Below are 12,728 nucleotides of genomic sequence, written 5' to 3'. Positions count from 1 at the left end.
CAGCTCTATTAGTTTGAACCAGGAAGAGATACATGCTGCACCCCCCCCCACCCCCTGCCCCGGGCCCCGCCCCTGCAGCTCCATTGGTTTGAACCAGGAAAGTACACATGCTGCCCCAACCTCCCCCAAACCCCCGCAGCTGCATTGGTTTGAACCAGGAAAAGACACGTGCTGCCCCCAACCCCCGCAGCTCCACTTCTTTGAACCAGAAAAAGACTCATGCTGCCCCAACCTCCCCCAAACCCCCGCAGCTGCATTGGTTTGAACCAGGAAAAGACACGTGCTATCCTCAACCCCCGCAGCTCCACTGCTTTGAACCAGAAAAAGACACATGCTGCCTTCTGGATCCCAAACCCACCCCCACAGCTCCTTTGCTTTGAACCAGTGAAGAAAGCACTGAATCTCCCCGAAGCCCCCTTGGTCCCTCAGGGAGATAGAGATGGAGGCTGCAGTATCTCCATTGCTTGCAGGCACCGCGACTGCAATGGATGCACCCATGGCTTCCTCTTTGCCTTGAATCAGCTGCAGAACCATAGAGGCCCATCCACGTAGCTTTGAATCAGGGAGCTCGTTCCTTATGACTCAATGAGTGAGGCTTGGAGGATGTGCTATCACCATGCTCCCGGGCCAATGAGCCAATGTGGGCTGTGGGAGTCCCAAATATACCGGCTCGTGGTGCGATTGACTTTCTCCTGCGTGCCTCTGGCTCCCGGAGACCGCGGCTTCTCTGCCCCTTTGCATCGGGAAGGTGGACCGAGTGATGGATGGCGCACTCGCTCCATGGTCTACCCATTCAGAACCCCGGCCTGCAGGCAGAGGCTGAGGAGAGAGGGGGCGGTCTTTGACTCCTCATTCTCTTGCCTGCAAGGAGAGGATGAGACGCATTCTTCCTGGGGCCCATCTTCCTAACCCGGCGCCATTAGGCTGATGGGTCCCCTTCTTAATGGTTCAATGCAAGACAAGGGGGGAGGCTGGATGGAAGTGAGGGTTCGCAAATGCTGCTGCATTACCCTGTGAGAATCAGGGAGATCATGCAATCCCCACTCCCCTACCAATAGACCCAGAAGCAGAGTCAATGTATACCACATTTCTCGGGCTCAGGAATAGACTTCAGGGGGCCGAGAGAAAGAGACAGGCGGGTAGAAGCAGAAATAGCTAGAGACTGAGCGAAACCTAAGAAACACATAGCTTGCGCTTCCGGGCCAGACAAGAGGGTACAGAATACCATTTCTTCTGTCTCAAAGGGAAAGATGAGGGGTGGCAGGGATGACATAGACTTTGCATTCCTCCCCAGCAGAAAGGCTTTTTCACTCATGATCCAGCGGGCCTCACTTGGCCGCTGCCTAGCATTGCAACACTGCACTCTTAAAGTGAGCACAGAGCAGCATAGAAGAGTTTTGGGTCCCTGGTTACAAGGGCACCGGTTCCATGGCTATACACCTCGGCTGTTCCTTCCTCTCTTCCCACTCTTCCGCGTCGTCAGCGGTCGTGGCGGCGCCTTTACAAATGGCGAGCTTTTCCTCCCAGCTTTGTGACAATGGGTACAGGATGTAGTTATACAGTAAAGATGCCAGAACGCCACCCAGCATAGGTCCGACCCAGAAGATCTGCAGACACAAGGAAGAAAAGAAAGTCTTATTAAATTGGCAAGGTGGAGGCCTAATTACTAATTAATTGAATCTATTAAAGCGTGAGTAATGTTAGCAGCCACAACACTTTGCCATTAAAGTACAGCTGAGTAGGCGTCTTTGCTGATAGTAGCACCCATGCTATTGTGGCCGATCTGCCAGGCACTACCACATCACAAGTTACCTGCAAACAGACAGTGGCAGCCCTTCGCACAGATCATGGAGCAGAGGCTGCTGACCAATGACAGACGACATGGTGGAGGTTTCCAAGGAGGTGAGATTGTTTTGTGTCGATTGCTTGTGGCTGCCAGTGTCTTGGGAGTCTGAATCTATGATGGGAAGGCCGCTGAGACCGACTCTATCTGATTGGATCTCGTTCGGCCTCATTACGAGTCCGGCGGTAGCCGGGCCAGAAAAAACGGCAGGCTGCCGCCGGACCTGGTATAAATTACCACCTCCGGACTTGATGAATTTACCGGGGCATTACAACTCCGGTGACCCGGTAATTCCGGAGGTGGAATTCCATTAATCCTCATTCCCATGGGTACCATGTAAACACTGGCACCGTAAATAACGGTGCTGGTGTTTCCATTTCCGTCTGCAGGCAGGTGGCGTTACTCCCATCAGGTCAGACTTGGCGGGAGTGACACCCCCCGCCTTCAGAACTCTTAATCTGCCGGTCTGGAGACAACGGGGGCAGCAGGTGTACCGCCACCGTTGTTTCCGGACCGGCAGGGTCATAATGAGGTCCTTTGGGGTTAGAAGCAGGGGTGTTGCTAGGTCTGGAAAAGATTGGGGGCTACGGTAACTTTGGGACTGTCGGGACTGGGGGCTAGCTAACCTTTTTGGTTGTAACCCCTGAGCTTCTATCCAGGGCTACAACCAGCAATGTCTCTGGTTAGAGGCCTGCGTCTATTGTTATGTTTACCTCATTGAGGCCAATTCGGAGCCTTGCTGTGTAATCAGACCTCATTTGACCCATGGAACCCCGGGTCCCAGTGTGTCTCTGTGTGCGCAATTCAGGAACTTCAAAGGCGAATGTGGCCCCATCTTCTGATGTTTACATAAAGCATATTTTGATATATTTCATGACATGTCGTCATTAAAGTGGAGATGCCTCAATATTATGACTGTATTCAGATCGGCACATTTCTGGAGTCAAAAAGCGCAAATGTGCTTGATTCTCCCCTAACGTATGCCATCAGAGAGAGAGAGAGAGAGAGAGAGAGAGAGAGAGAGAGAGAGAGAGAGAGAGAGAGAGAGAGAGAGAGAGAGAAACCCCTTGATAAAGGCCTTCAGCTGAATTATTGACTGCGTAGACTTCCATAGAGATGATCTGGCTACTGCTGCTGTCCTGTTGGAAGCAGGTCCTTTTCTATGATTCACCCATTCCTGCGTTTTTTCTAATCTATTCCCTTTCAGCAGAGACCCATAATGTGCTTCCAGTTGTTTGTAGAGGTTCTCACATAGAGAGGGAAAAGGTTTCCCACAAACATCTGCATGGAGCACCAGGTCTGAATACCCCCTAACAATCACCGACAAGCTTTCTGCTGACCTCCCATTTACCATCATCAGAGGGCGTTCATAGGAACTTCACTGCAATGTGTTTGCAACAATGTTCACATACTGGTGGCCTTGTTTTATATGTCTTTTGGGCATACATCGCCTGTGCTTGGTAAACCAATCACACTTCCACAGTGCAAATCCCACCACATCCTTTTCCTGCTAAAGTCCTTTGCTGAGTCCATGTGGAAAATCTTACCCATTGATAGGCGAACTTGCCCGTTATTACTGCAGGAGCGAAGGAGCGGGCAGGATTCATGGAACAGCCAGTATAATATATCTACAAGAATACCAAGAGAACATATTAATATAGGCATCTAGCTTTTCTGAATGTGTGGCATTTAATTACACATTTTACACTAAGCACATTTCACTGCTTTGGTGAGCGCAGCTGATTGCACAGGAGGTGTGCGAAACCACAGAGAACAGAAAGGAGAGACAGGCCGCGTGAGGGCTTGATCGGAGAATTCACCTCAAGGAGATCTGTAGCATTTCAATTCCTGCATGATTTTTACACTCTCGCCCAACCTGCATTCCTTAGCTATTCGCTGCTGCACTTCCTGTGGGAAGAGGCTTTGGGAGCGGAGCTTCATGATCCACCTGGAATATGGAATTCCCAAAGCTCTCTGAGTCTTGGATACCAAGGAGATGGCTCCCAAAGTTGCACTCTTATCCATACTCTGAATTACGGTCTGCTGCTAAACGGTTGGGGTGGGGCAAGTAGGGAGGTCCTGCCACAGCATGTGGAGGTCTGTGATACTGTGTGCTCAACCATAGTAACTGCTTTTAGTCCCCCCCACCCCCCAATAGTACCTCCCACTATAGGTGTATGCCTTCTGGTATCTTATCAATGTATGCATTTACTTGGATTAATGAAGTATGTACATTCAGGGGTGTTGCTAGGCCTGGAAAACATTTGGGACTTCGCTAATGTCAGGACTGTAAGGACTTGGGGCTAGCTAGCCTTTTGGTGGTAGCCCCTGAGCTTCTATCAGGGGCTACAATCAAAAGACCCGGGGCTATAGCCCCCGCAGCCTCCCTAGTAATGCCTCTGCCTGTACCTAAGTGCTGGAGATGATATAATAAGGATAGCACAGAAAATACATGAGGTCGAAGAAAGTTTGGTCGGTCTGATAGCAAAGCGAGTAGAGCGCTCGCTTTGACATCCATGCAGAGCCTGCTGAGGCAGGTTCGAATCCCGGCAGGGCCAAACGCAGCCTTTCATCCTTCCGAGGTTGATAAATGAGCACCACACACCGTGCGTAATAAGCAGCGCTCAGATACCTGAGGGTTTGTAGCGCTATATAAATGCACAAACAAACAAACAAGCAAAGTGCAACCATTAGGAAAAATCCCTAGGAACATGTGAAGGAGGAAAGAAGATGAGCGCTAAGAGCAAAGGGGAAAGAAGCAGGAGCAGAACTGGATGCAGAGACATGGGTAAGTAGCTCCAGATTGCAGATGCAAGAAGAGAGGAAGCCCAGAAGCAGAACCGGCAGTGGGCAAACAGTGGATATGGCAGAGTTAGTAAAAATAAGTAGGATGAGCGCAGGGAGCGATGAGGAGTATATAGAGAAATGAGAGATGGAAGATAGGAGGCAGCAAGATCATGCAGGCACTTAAAAACAATACCAAGGAAAAGAAACTGAAAATGAGCAGAACAAGTCATAGAGACGGCCCAGAGAGGCTAGACACAGTGCCACAGAAATCAAAGCTTCAGGCGACCACAGTGCCACTCTTAGAGGGGATGCGCAGCCACAGGCACGCAGTTGACTCCTTGGCTGGCCAATCTTCTCGCATTGCCTTGCAAGGTGACCGTGTGCCAAGTTGAGTAGGGAGCCTCGGCTCCGAGCCGTCGCCGGCTGCCATTCTCGCTGTAAAATTCGGCCTTGGTGCTGAATTTGTGGGGAAGCTTGGCAAGGTGGAATATGTGGAATGAAATACTGGTACCTACCGCCAACAAGTGCCCGAGGGCAACAGAAAGACCAATGGAAATGGCCGGGGATCCCACATTGTCCGTCCTGCGGGGGTCGGTTGAGGCAAAAATGCAGAGAAGCAGCTGCATTGTGCTGATGATCTCCACGCCCAGGCCTTGGCCTGCATTCACATTGTTCACGAGCTGCAAAGATTTGTTTGAAAACACATTAGACTCATCATTCCCACCCGAACTGTTTTAAGCTGCTACCTCCACACCCCACCTGTAACCCAAAATCCCCTTGGAGTGTCCCCTAAGAACAGCTCTTCTTACTTCCCAGCTAGACTTGAGCTGTAGAAATGTCATATATATATATACATACATATACACAGATGCGGAAGCTGCTTCAGCAGAAAGTCACTGGTCACATTACAATCCGGTTCCCCTGCCACATGTCTCGTTTCCTTTCCTGGGATTCCGTCGTTCCAATCAACCAGAGGGGAACCCGTTAATCACTGAAAGTGTGACGAGTTCTGCGACGAATTCCCCATGACTGAGTTTGGGAGACGCCGGTTGCACTGCATTCCCGATGTTACACAGGTGTGCGTGGCGCCAGGGTAATTGTGGCACATTTTTGACAGCATGCTCTCCTCGTCAGTGGCGCGGAAATCGTGCACTATGCGCTCACCAGGGCGGGAATATCCCGTGAACTGCGTCACAGATCGCAGGGCGCGCGAGAGAGCGCGGGCTTCTTTGCACGCGTGCGGGGGTGGTAAGTGAACCTTTCGCTGCATTTCGCTCTACTTTCCAAGGTTGTGGATTAGGCGGGAGCCATGGGGGATGTACGCCTTAATGTTCACGGTCTCTTTTCCTACCGTGTGCGCAGGGCCCTAGGCGTTAAAGGAGACTGAACTCGTACTTAAAGTAAAGAGTAACACTGTGGTGAACTTCCTTGCCATCTCCTGCAGAATAACATCTGACCAGCCCTGCACTGCACCACTTTTAAGGAAGCCTCATACAATATTGCGCTATCAGGAACATTGCAATACTCATCACATTATGAAAGGTGAAGTTGAACTCTATATGATGACCTTTTCATAGATGACACCACCAGTAGTGGGGACATGCATCTAAGGCAGTACATCACATGAAGAGCATAGCTGGGTGCCACTGGGGCAGCTGAGGTGAAAATTGGCTGTGCTTCACATTTCGATTGTTGCTGCCTTGCGGTTGTTCCTTAGTTCTAGCATTGTTCTATTAAAGCGTTTTGGTTGGATTGCTCTACGAACTGTAGTGTATTAGTGACAGGCATCAACTTTCTCTTTGAAAAGCTCCTGGAACCATTGGATTTTTGTCAGGGTCGGACCGGGGGCATGACATTGTCTCGGGCACCAATGATAAAGTGGGCCAAAGTTGTAAATGGAAATTCATTCCTTTTGTGACACTGTTTGAGTAGTGCCCAAGGGGAAGTTTTTGATAAAATGTGATGCAAATTGTGCAATTTAAAGATATTTATTCAGCAACACTGGTCAAAACTGCTAGCCGCGTAGTGGAGTAACTCATCAAACTAGCCCACATTGGCCAACGAAGTGGCGACATTGATCCAAAAAACTGGGCCACACCAGCATTTTGCATTTTAGGTTTGGGCATTGCTCTATTGCCCTATAGACTAGTCCGAGCCTGACTTTTGTACGCAAAACAAGAATGAGCCAGATGGGATCTTCCAATAAAAAACCCTCCATTACATGATGCTGATTATAACGATGTGGGGCCTAAGAGCGGCACACTCTTCCGAAGCTCCAAAGATGGTCCTAAGTGGGCTTTGCACAATGAATCCATTTTGCAACTGCTTTGCGCCATGGTCTTGTGCAACAGAGGTTGTAAAATGGAAACTTCTTCTCACCGTGCTGTTACATGCCCACCTCCAAATGCCTTTCATGCTTATCTGGGGACAAGGAACCCATGCCCTTGCCCCTTGCCTGTCACCTTAGCTGAGGAATCCTCCCTCCACCTCCCACCATCACCCAACTCCAACTCCCACCACTCCCTCCTCCTCCCTCAGACCTCCCCTTACGCCATCAACTCCCCACTCCACTGGCCCCCTTCCCAAACCCTTATCCCCTCACTCACCTCTCCTCCTCTTCACAGTTCACTAGCCCAGCCTGCCCCCCTACGTTTAGCACACTTTGCAGACAGGATGCTTTGCACTCGATTATGTGTGACATCCGAGTGGAAGGGGCCAGACTGATATGCAAATGAGTATTTCTCCTCTTTGAAAGGTGCAATGAGCTAAAACGTGGTTGTAGACCCCCCGAGTGGGCACCTTCCCAGAAAACAGGTCATCTGGCCATGTTTGTTCTCAGTAGAGAGGCTCCCAGGCCTTTTTTTTGAATTTTTAGGAACTTGGGGTTTCCCCCAGAGTTATTCTGGGTAATCCAGACTTGGACCCTTTGCTCACTGTGCCTTAGAGAGGCACAACTTAACCTCATTGGTGATGCATAACTAGACCGAAACACGTGTCCGAGGTTGCTAATGGTTCTCTTGTTCAGAGGAGATTTGCCTAGTATTTTGATGCTGGACTGCCCAAGTGGGTGGGACCAGATTGATATGGAAATGAGTATCTCTCCTCTCTAAAAGTTGCGGTAAGCTAAAACGTGGTTGTAGACCCTCCTGAGTGGGCACCTTTCCAGAGAACAGTTAATTTGTCTGTGTTCATTAGCGGAAGAGGGGCTCCCAGGACTTTTTTTCGGCATTGTTTTTTTTTTTAATTCTTTATTTTCAGTTTAAACATACAACTATATCTACATTCCATTATTAATTAATTGCAATGCATTTATAATGTTCATTTCATCTTCACAAATCACAAACAAATTAACTATATTTAACAACCAAGTCATTAGTACAACTATCCCACTATAATATCACAAGTTGCAGAGCTTCCCCCCTCCCTTTCAATTCCCCACCGCCACCCATCTTAAAATAATTATCTAAAAGGGCTAACACATATCCAGGAACGTCCCCCACATTTTATTAAATAATAATTGCTTTCTCTCCCGACCATAAATCACTCTCTCCATCTCTGCTAATTTTATCATCTCATCCGTCCAGTCCTCCACTTAGGGTTATGTTATGTTATATGCATTTGTACAGCGCACATACTCACAAGGGCATCATGGCGATAGTGGAGCAAAGAGGGACAGCGACACCCAAGGAGCCAAAAGCCTAGAACAATAGTGTTTTCAAAGAACGGCGGAACACAGAATGGTCATTCATGGCTCGCAGGGCCAATGGAAGGTAGTTCCATACCTTTGCAGCCATCGCTGAAAAAGGGCAACCCCTTTTATTTATGATTATTATTTTTATTATTATAATTTTTGTAAATATATATATATATATTTAGTTTTTTTTGTAATGAATTTTACTATTAATGTTTTTTTTTCTCAATATATTTTTCATTATTATTGTATGGATAATTGTCTATTGTATCTCTTTGTTACACTGATTTCTTCTGTTAATATTTAATAAATTGGTTTAAAATATAAAAAAAAAATAAAAAAAAATAATGAAAAGGGGCAACCCCGACTTCCAACCTCTCAGCATCATTTTCTTTGCAATTGATGCCCCCCTAAATACCAATTTCCGTTCCGTTCCGTAAGCTTCAGGTCCATTCATGTGCACAGTGTGTCACTGAGACGCAAAAGGCTTATGGGAGAATAAAGGGGGTTTTAGGCAGTCAGGATATAGTTTCCCCTTCCCCTTGCAGCAAGCTTTTACCTCCAACCCGAGTCTCACCTTCATTTGGTCAAGTCCTGCGTTCTGCTGAATGAGAGGGCAACGAGATCCTGGACATTTGTGGGGTGTTGGGTGACTTTGGGCATTGGATTGTGACTGCGATAGTTCAACTACACTCTTTTGGGAAAGTAGTGTGGCATGGTTCCCGCAGTCCTCCCATTGTGAAAGTCTCTGCACAGCTGCCTTTTGCTCACATGAGTGAGCTTGGGGTACAGGAGAGAGACTGTTAGATAACTTTCACTGGAACCCCCGATCCTTCTGTGCTCTCCATCCACCCACTTTCACAGACAGCAAGACCGTAGCTCCTAGACATTGTTCAGCTGACAGTGTGAGCTACAAAGTATAGGCTGTTGTCTGAATCTGTACTTCTAATGGTGTACAGCACTCCAACCCCTTTAGTTTCTTATATGTCTTTTGCAGAAATGAACAAAGAAGTACTTCCAAGGAATTATATCCACCAGAGATAGAGGAAGGGGCCTGAGCCCTCCCTCCCGGTGCTATCGATCTGGCATCAATTTTGGAAAGATAATCATTCATCTAACTTTCAGCATCCTTAAGGCCGTATTGTTAGCACTGGATGTTTTAGAACTGCACCAGAGCTTATTTTCAAAAAGTCCAGGGTGTGACTAGCAGGATGAATGAATCGAAAGAATTGACTTAGATCGCAAGACTGTGGACTGAGTCTCCTTAGGGCGTAGCCTCACTTTCAGTAGTGGCCACACAGAACATTCAGGAAAGGTGAATGTTACACGTTTTATGGGTTCCAAATAACGCATCACATAGACCACTCCACCACAGAGAACTCCAAAACAAGCTCCACCTCACTGATACGAGCAAAAGAAACACTACAACACTGACCCGCCAAAACAGTCTCTGCCTCCCGGATACCACCAAACAAGTTCATCATCGCTAACACCACCAAAGGAAGTTCGACAAGGCTGATAACACACGGACCAAGCTCTACATCACCAATGCTGCCAAAAGAAACTCTACACCACTGACACGCCAAACCAGTCTCCACTTCCCAATAACACTAAAATAAGCTCATCATCACTGATACCACCAAAGCAAGATCAACATAGCTGATACAATCAGAACAAGCTCTACATCACTGATCCTCTACATCATTGATCCACCAAACGAGACTCTGCCCTGTCGCTACTACCAAAAACAAGCTCAACATGGCTGATATGGCCAAAGCAAGTCTAACATAGCTGATGCCACAAAAACAATCTCTACATCACGGATATCACAAAATAATGCCTACATCAGCGACCCACCAAAATTCCTCCTCAATAGCACCAAATAGCAGCTCTCCAGCATGGATACCACCGAATCAAGGTTGACATCGTTGATGCCACTAAAACAAGCTCGACATTGCTGATATGAACAAAACAAGATCTGCATCCCTAGTGCAACCAAAACAAGCTCTAAAAGGCGGATACCACCAAGCCAAGGTCCCCCTCACCCACACCACCAAAACAAGGCCTTTACCACTAATATCATCACTGAAAGGAATTCACCAGTGATATGTGATAGTGAACAAGTTCTGCCTCACCACATCACTTTCACAGTTGCTCGATTACTGAAACTATGATCACGTTTTCTCCACCATTGAAAGCACAAAAGCCATTTGTCCCAGAGTGATAACAGATTCACACCTTCTGCATCACTGAAACCATCAGTGACCTGGCTTCTTATCCCTACTTGACGATACATCTTCCACTGATTTTAGTGTCCGCTATCACATTTCTTGCAAATTCTTTTTTTACTGGTAACACATCCCAAATACATCTGTTATTAAGGTGAAGCTTAATTGTCGAGATTTCCAGGACCAGTAGAACTGTTCCTCTGTGCTTAGTCTTAGCAAACATAAATGTCAATGAAGCGTCAACTTGTTAATAGCCGTGAAGAAACATGTGCTGACAATGTTAAGACGTAAAATCTGCGATCCAAATAAACCTCTTCACATAGTCTAAAATGAGGACATATTTTCATTTACACTCTTCAAAAAAAAATTTGCTGCATGTTTAAACAAAATACTGGAGAACTACATAAAAACGAAACCTGCCGACCACTACGTGCTGTATCGAATCAAAATATAAACCTAGCCGTGCAGGCTGTTGCTACCTTGCTCTTGTTATATATTACACCGTATGAGAGAGAGAGAGAGAGGGAATCTCTTGACAAGCCCAGCCGCTATGAGTTCTGGAGACATAAGCACATAGCTCTTCTCTTTCTATATGGGCAACGTTACCACTTCAGATCTATGATGGCACCATCATTGCCGCCTTGTAGAGCGAGACACCCATTACGACATCAGCTCTTCTTCTCACAGCATCACAACTGCCCCAGCAATGAGACCATTACCACAAATAGCGCCAGAACAGTAGAAACGGCAATAACTGAATGAGTGTGCGTGTAACAGGAGTCCCCCACTCTCTGAGATGTGATTGATTTATAGAACATATATTGAGTGAGGACTGAGTTTTCTTCACCCTGAAGGATGATACTACAGGGCAGCGGGCAAAGACTGGGGATGGGAACATGTAAACTCTCCTCTCGAACCATAGTGGTGGCCCCCACAGAAAGATCATGGGCAGAATGGGCATGCACCTGGAGCATAACCACCAGAGGTGGTCACAAGTGAAGTGGGCATAATGAAAGAGTGAACCCTACTCTGAGGTCAAGACATCCTTGGTACAGAGCAAGGAGGGCCAGCATCAAGGGAACATACAGATGGAACTCGCTTGGTTTTCTTCAAGGCGAACGCCCGATGGAAGGGTGATGCCATTAGAGATTAGAGTGAGCCGGACCAGTCAAGCACTTGTAGCTGAGATCCCATGTTAGTCCCTAGAGTTGAATGGCACAGACTGGTATCCAGGTTGGAATGGGCACAGGCCATGATGACCCTTCTCATATCTATTAGACTTTAACCGTTCCATTGATGTGGTCCATGTAACCATGGTCTATGATGGAAGCTGTGACAATAGCACAATAATGAACTATGGGAATGTACCCGTCCCAAGAGTGGTCAATAAATGCTGAGTTTTCCTCCCAACCCATAGAGGTGACTACTGCAGACAGTAATTAATGGAGGAATGGCAGTGACACGTATTACATGTGAATTGCCCATTTCCACGCCCCTCTGCTCTGCAGATGAGTTTCATTGGAAGTGTCTCATACATGTTGCCCATACCCAAAAGAACCTCTTGAAAGAATGGAGTATAACTTACCATATTAATACCCAAATTGCCCCGGAACTCTGCAGGAGTGAGCCCGTACAATATTCCAGCGCCCGCCACCGCTCCCACCAATTGGGCGCAGATGTAGACGTAGGCCCGCAGCAGGGAGATTTGAGATCCAACCAGAAAGGCCACTGTTACGGCTGGGTTGTAGTGAGCTCCGCTGATGTGCCCAAACATCTGAACCACAGTGGCGATGGCCAGGCCAAAGGTGAGTGCCACCTGCAGGATAGTCGGGGCATCTCTTGGCCAATGGAGGGTTGAGCCCAGTCCAAATAAAACGAAAATCAGTGTGCCCAAGAATTCTGCAAGGACTGCTCGTACCAGGGTCCATGAGCAGAGATCTCTCATTCTGAGGACTGCCATGAGCCTAGCAGAGGATCTTGGAAGCAGTGATCTTGGCTCACTCACTGACAGTAGCAGAGTAATTAGTGCAGAGAGATGACAAGATTATTTATACCATGTAAAATGCAAATAATTAATGATTAAAAGAAGAGGCGGTGCCAGAACCAGCAACCTCATTCCCTTTGACACAGCTAACAGAAATCCTGCCAGTGTGAAAGAGCGTGTACCAACGTCCGTCAG

General features: G+C 47.5%; 1 protein-coding gene across 1 annotated transcript; it reads right to left on the bottom strand.

Moving 5' to 3' along the window:
- Nucleotides 1-1,409: 1,409 nt before the first annotated feature.
- On the bottom strand, nucleotides 1,410-12,509 carry LOC138581836 (aquaporin-5-like). Its single transcript, XM_069652835.1, has 4 exons — nucleotides 12,135-12,509; nucleotides 5,146-5,310; nucleotides 3,391-3,471; nucleotides 1,410-1,607 (listed from the first exon to the last, which is right to left on the bottom strand). Exons 1-4 carry the CDS (start codon nucleotides 12,507-12,509, stop codon nucleotides 1,410-1,412), a joined length of 819 nt encoding a protein of 272 aa, XP_069508936.1.
- Nucleotides 12,510-12,728: the final 219 nt, after the last annotated feature.

This window comes from Ambystoma mexicanum, chromosome 3q (assembly GCF_040938575.1).
Source record: "Ambystoma mexicanum isolate Mex_15411 chromosome 3q, UKY_AmexF1_1, whole genome shotgun sequence".
NCBI lineage: Eukaryota > Metazoa > Chordata > Amphibia > Caudata > Ambystomatidae > Ambystoma > Ambystoma mexicanum.
The sequence above is the reverse complement of the archived record's forward strand: the minus strand, read 5'-3'. Positions and strand labels throughout refer to the sequence as shown.

Coding starts and splice junctions, on each gene's coding strand:
- LOC138581836 (XM_069652835.1), bottom strand. CDS start 12,509: ATGGCAGTCCTCAGAATGAGAGATCTCTGCTCATGGACCCTGGTACGA. Junction 5,311..12,134: donor GCAATTTGGGTATTAATATG/GTAAGTTATACT, acceptor AAATCTTTGCAG/CTCGTGAACAATGTGAATGC. Junction 3,472..5,145: donor CCCTCGGGCACTTGTTGGCG/GTAGGTACCAGT, acceptor GTATTCTTGTAG/ATATATTATACTGGCTGTTC.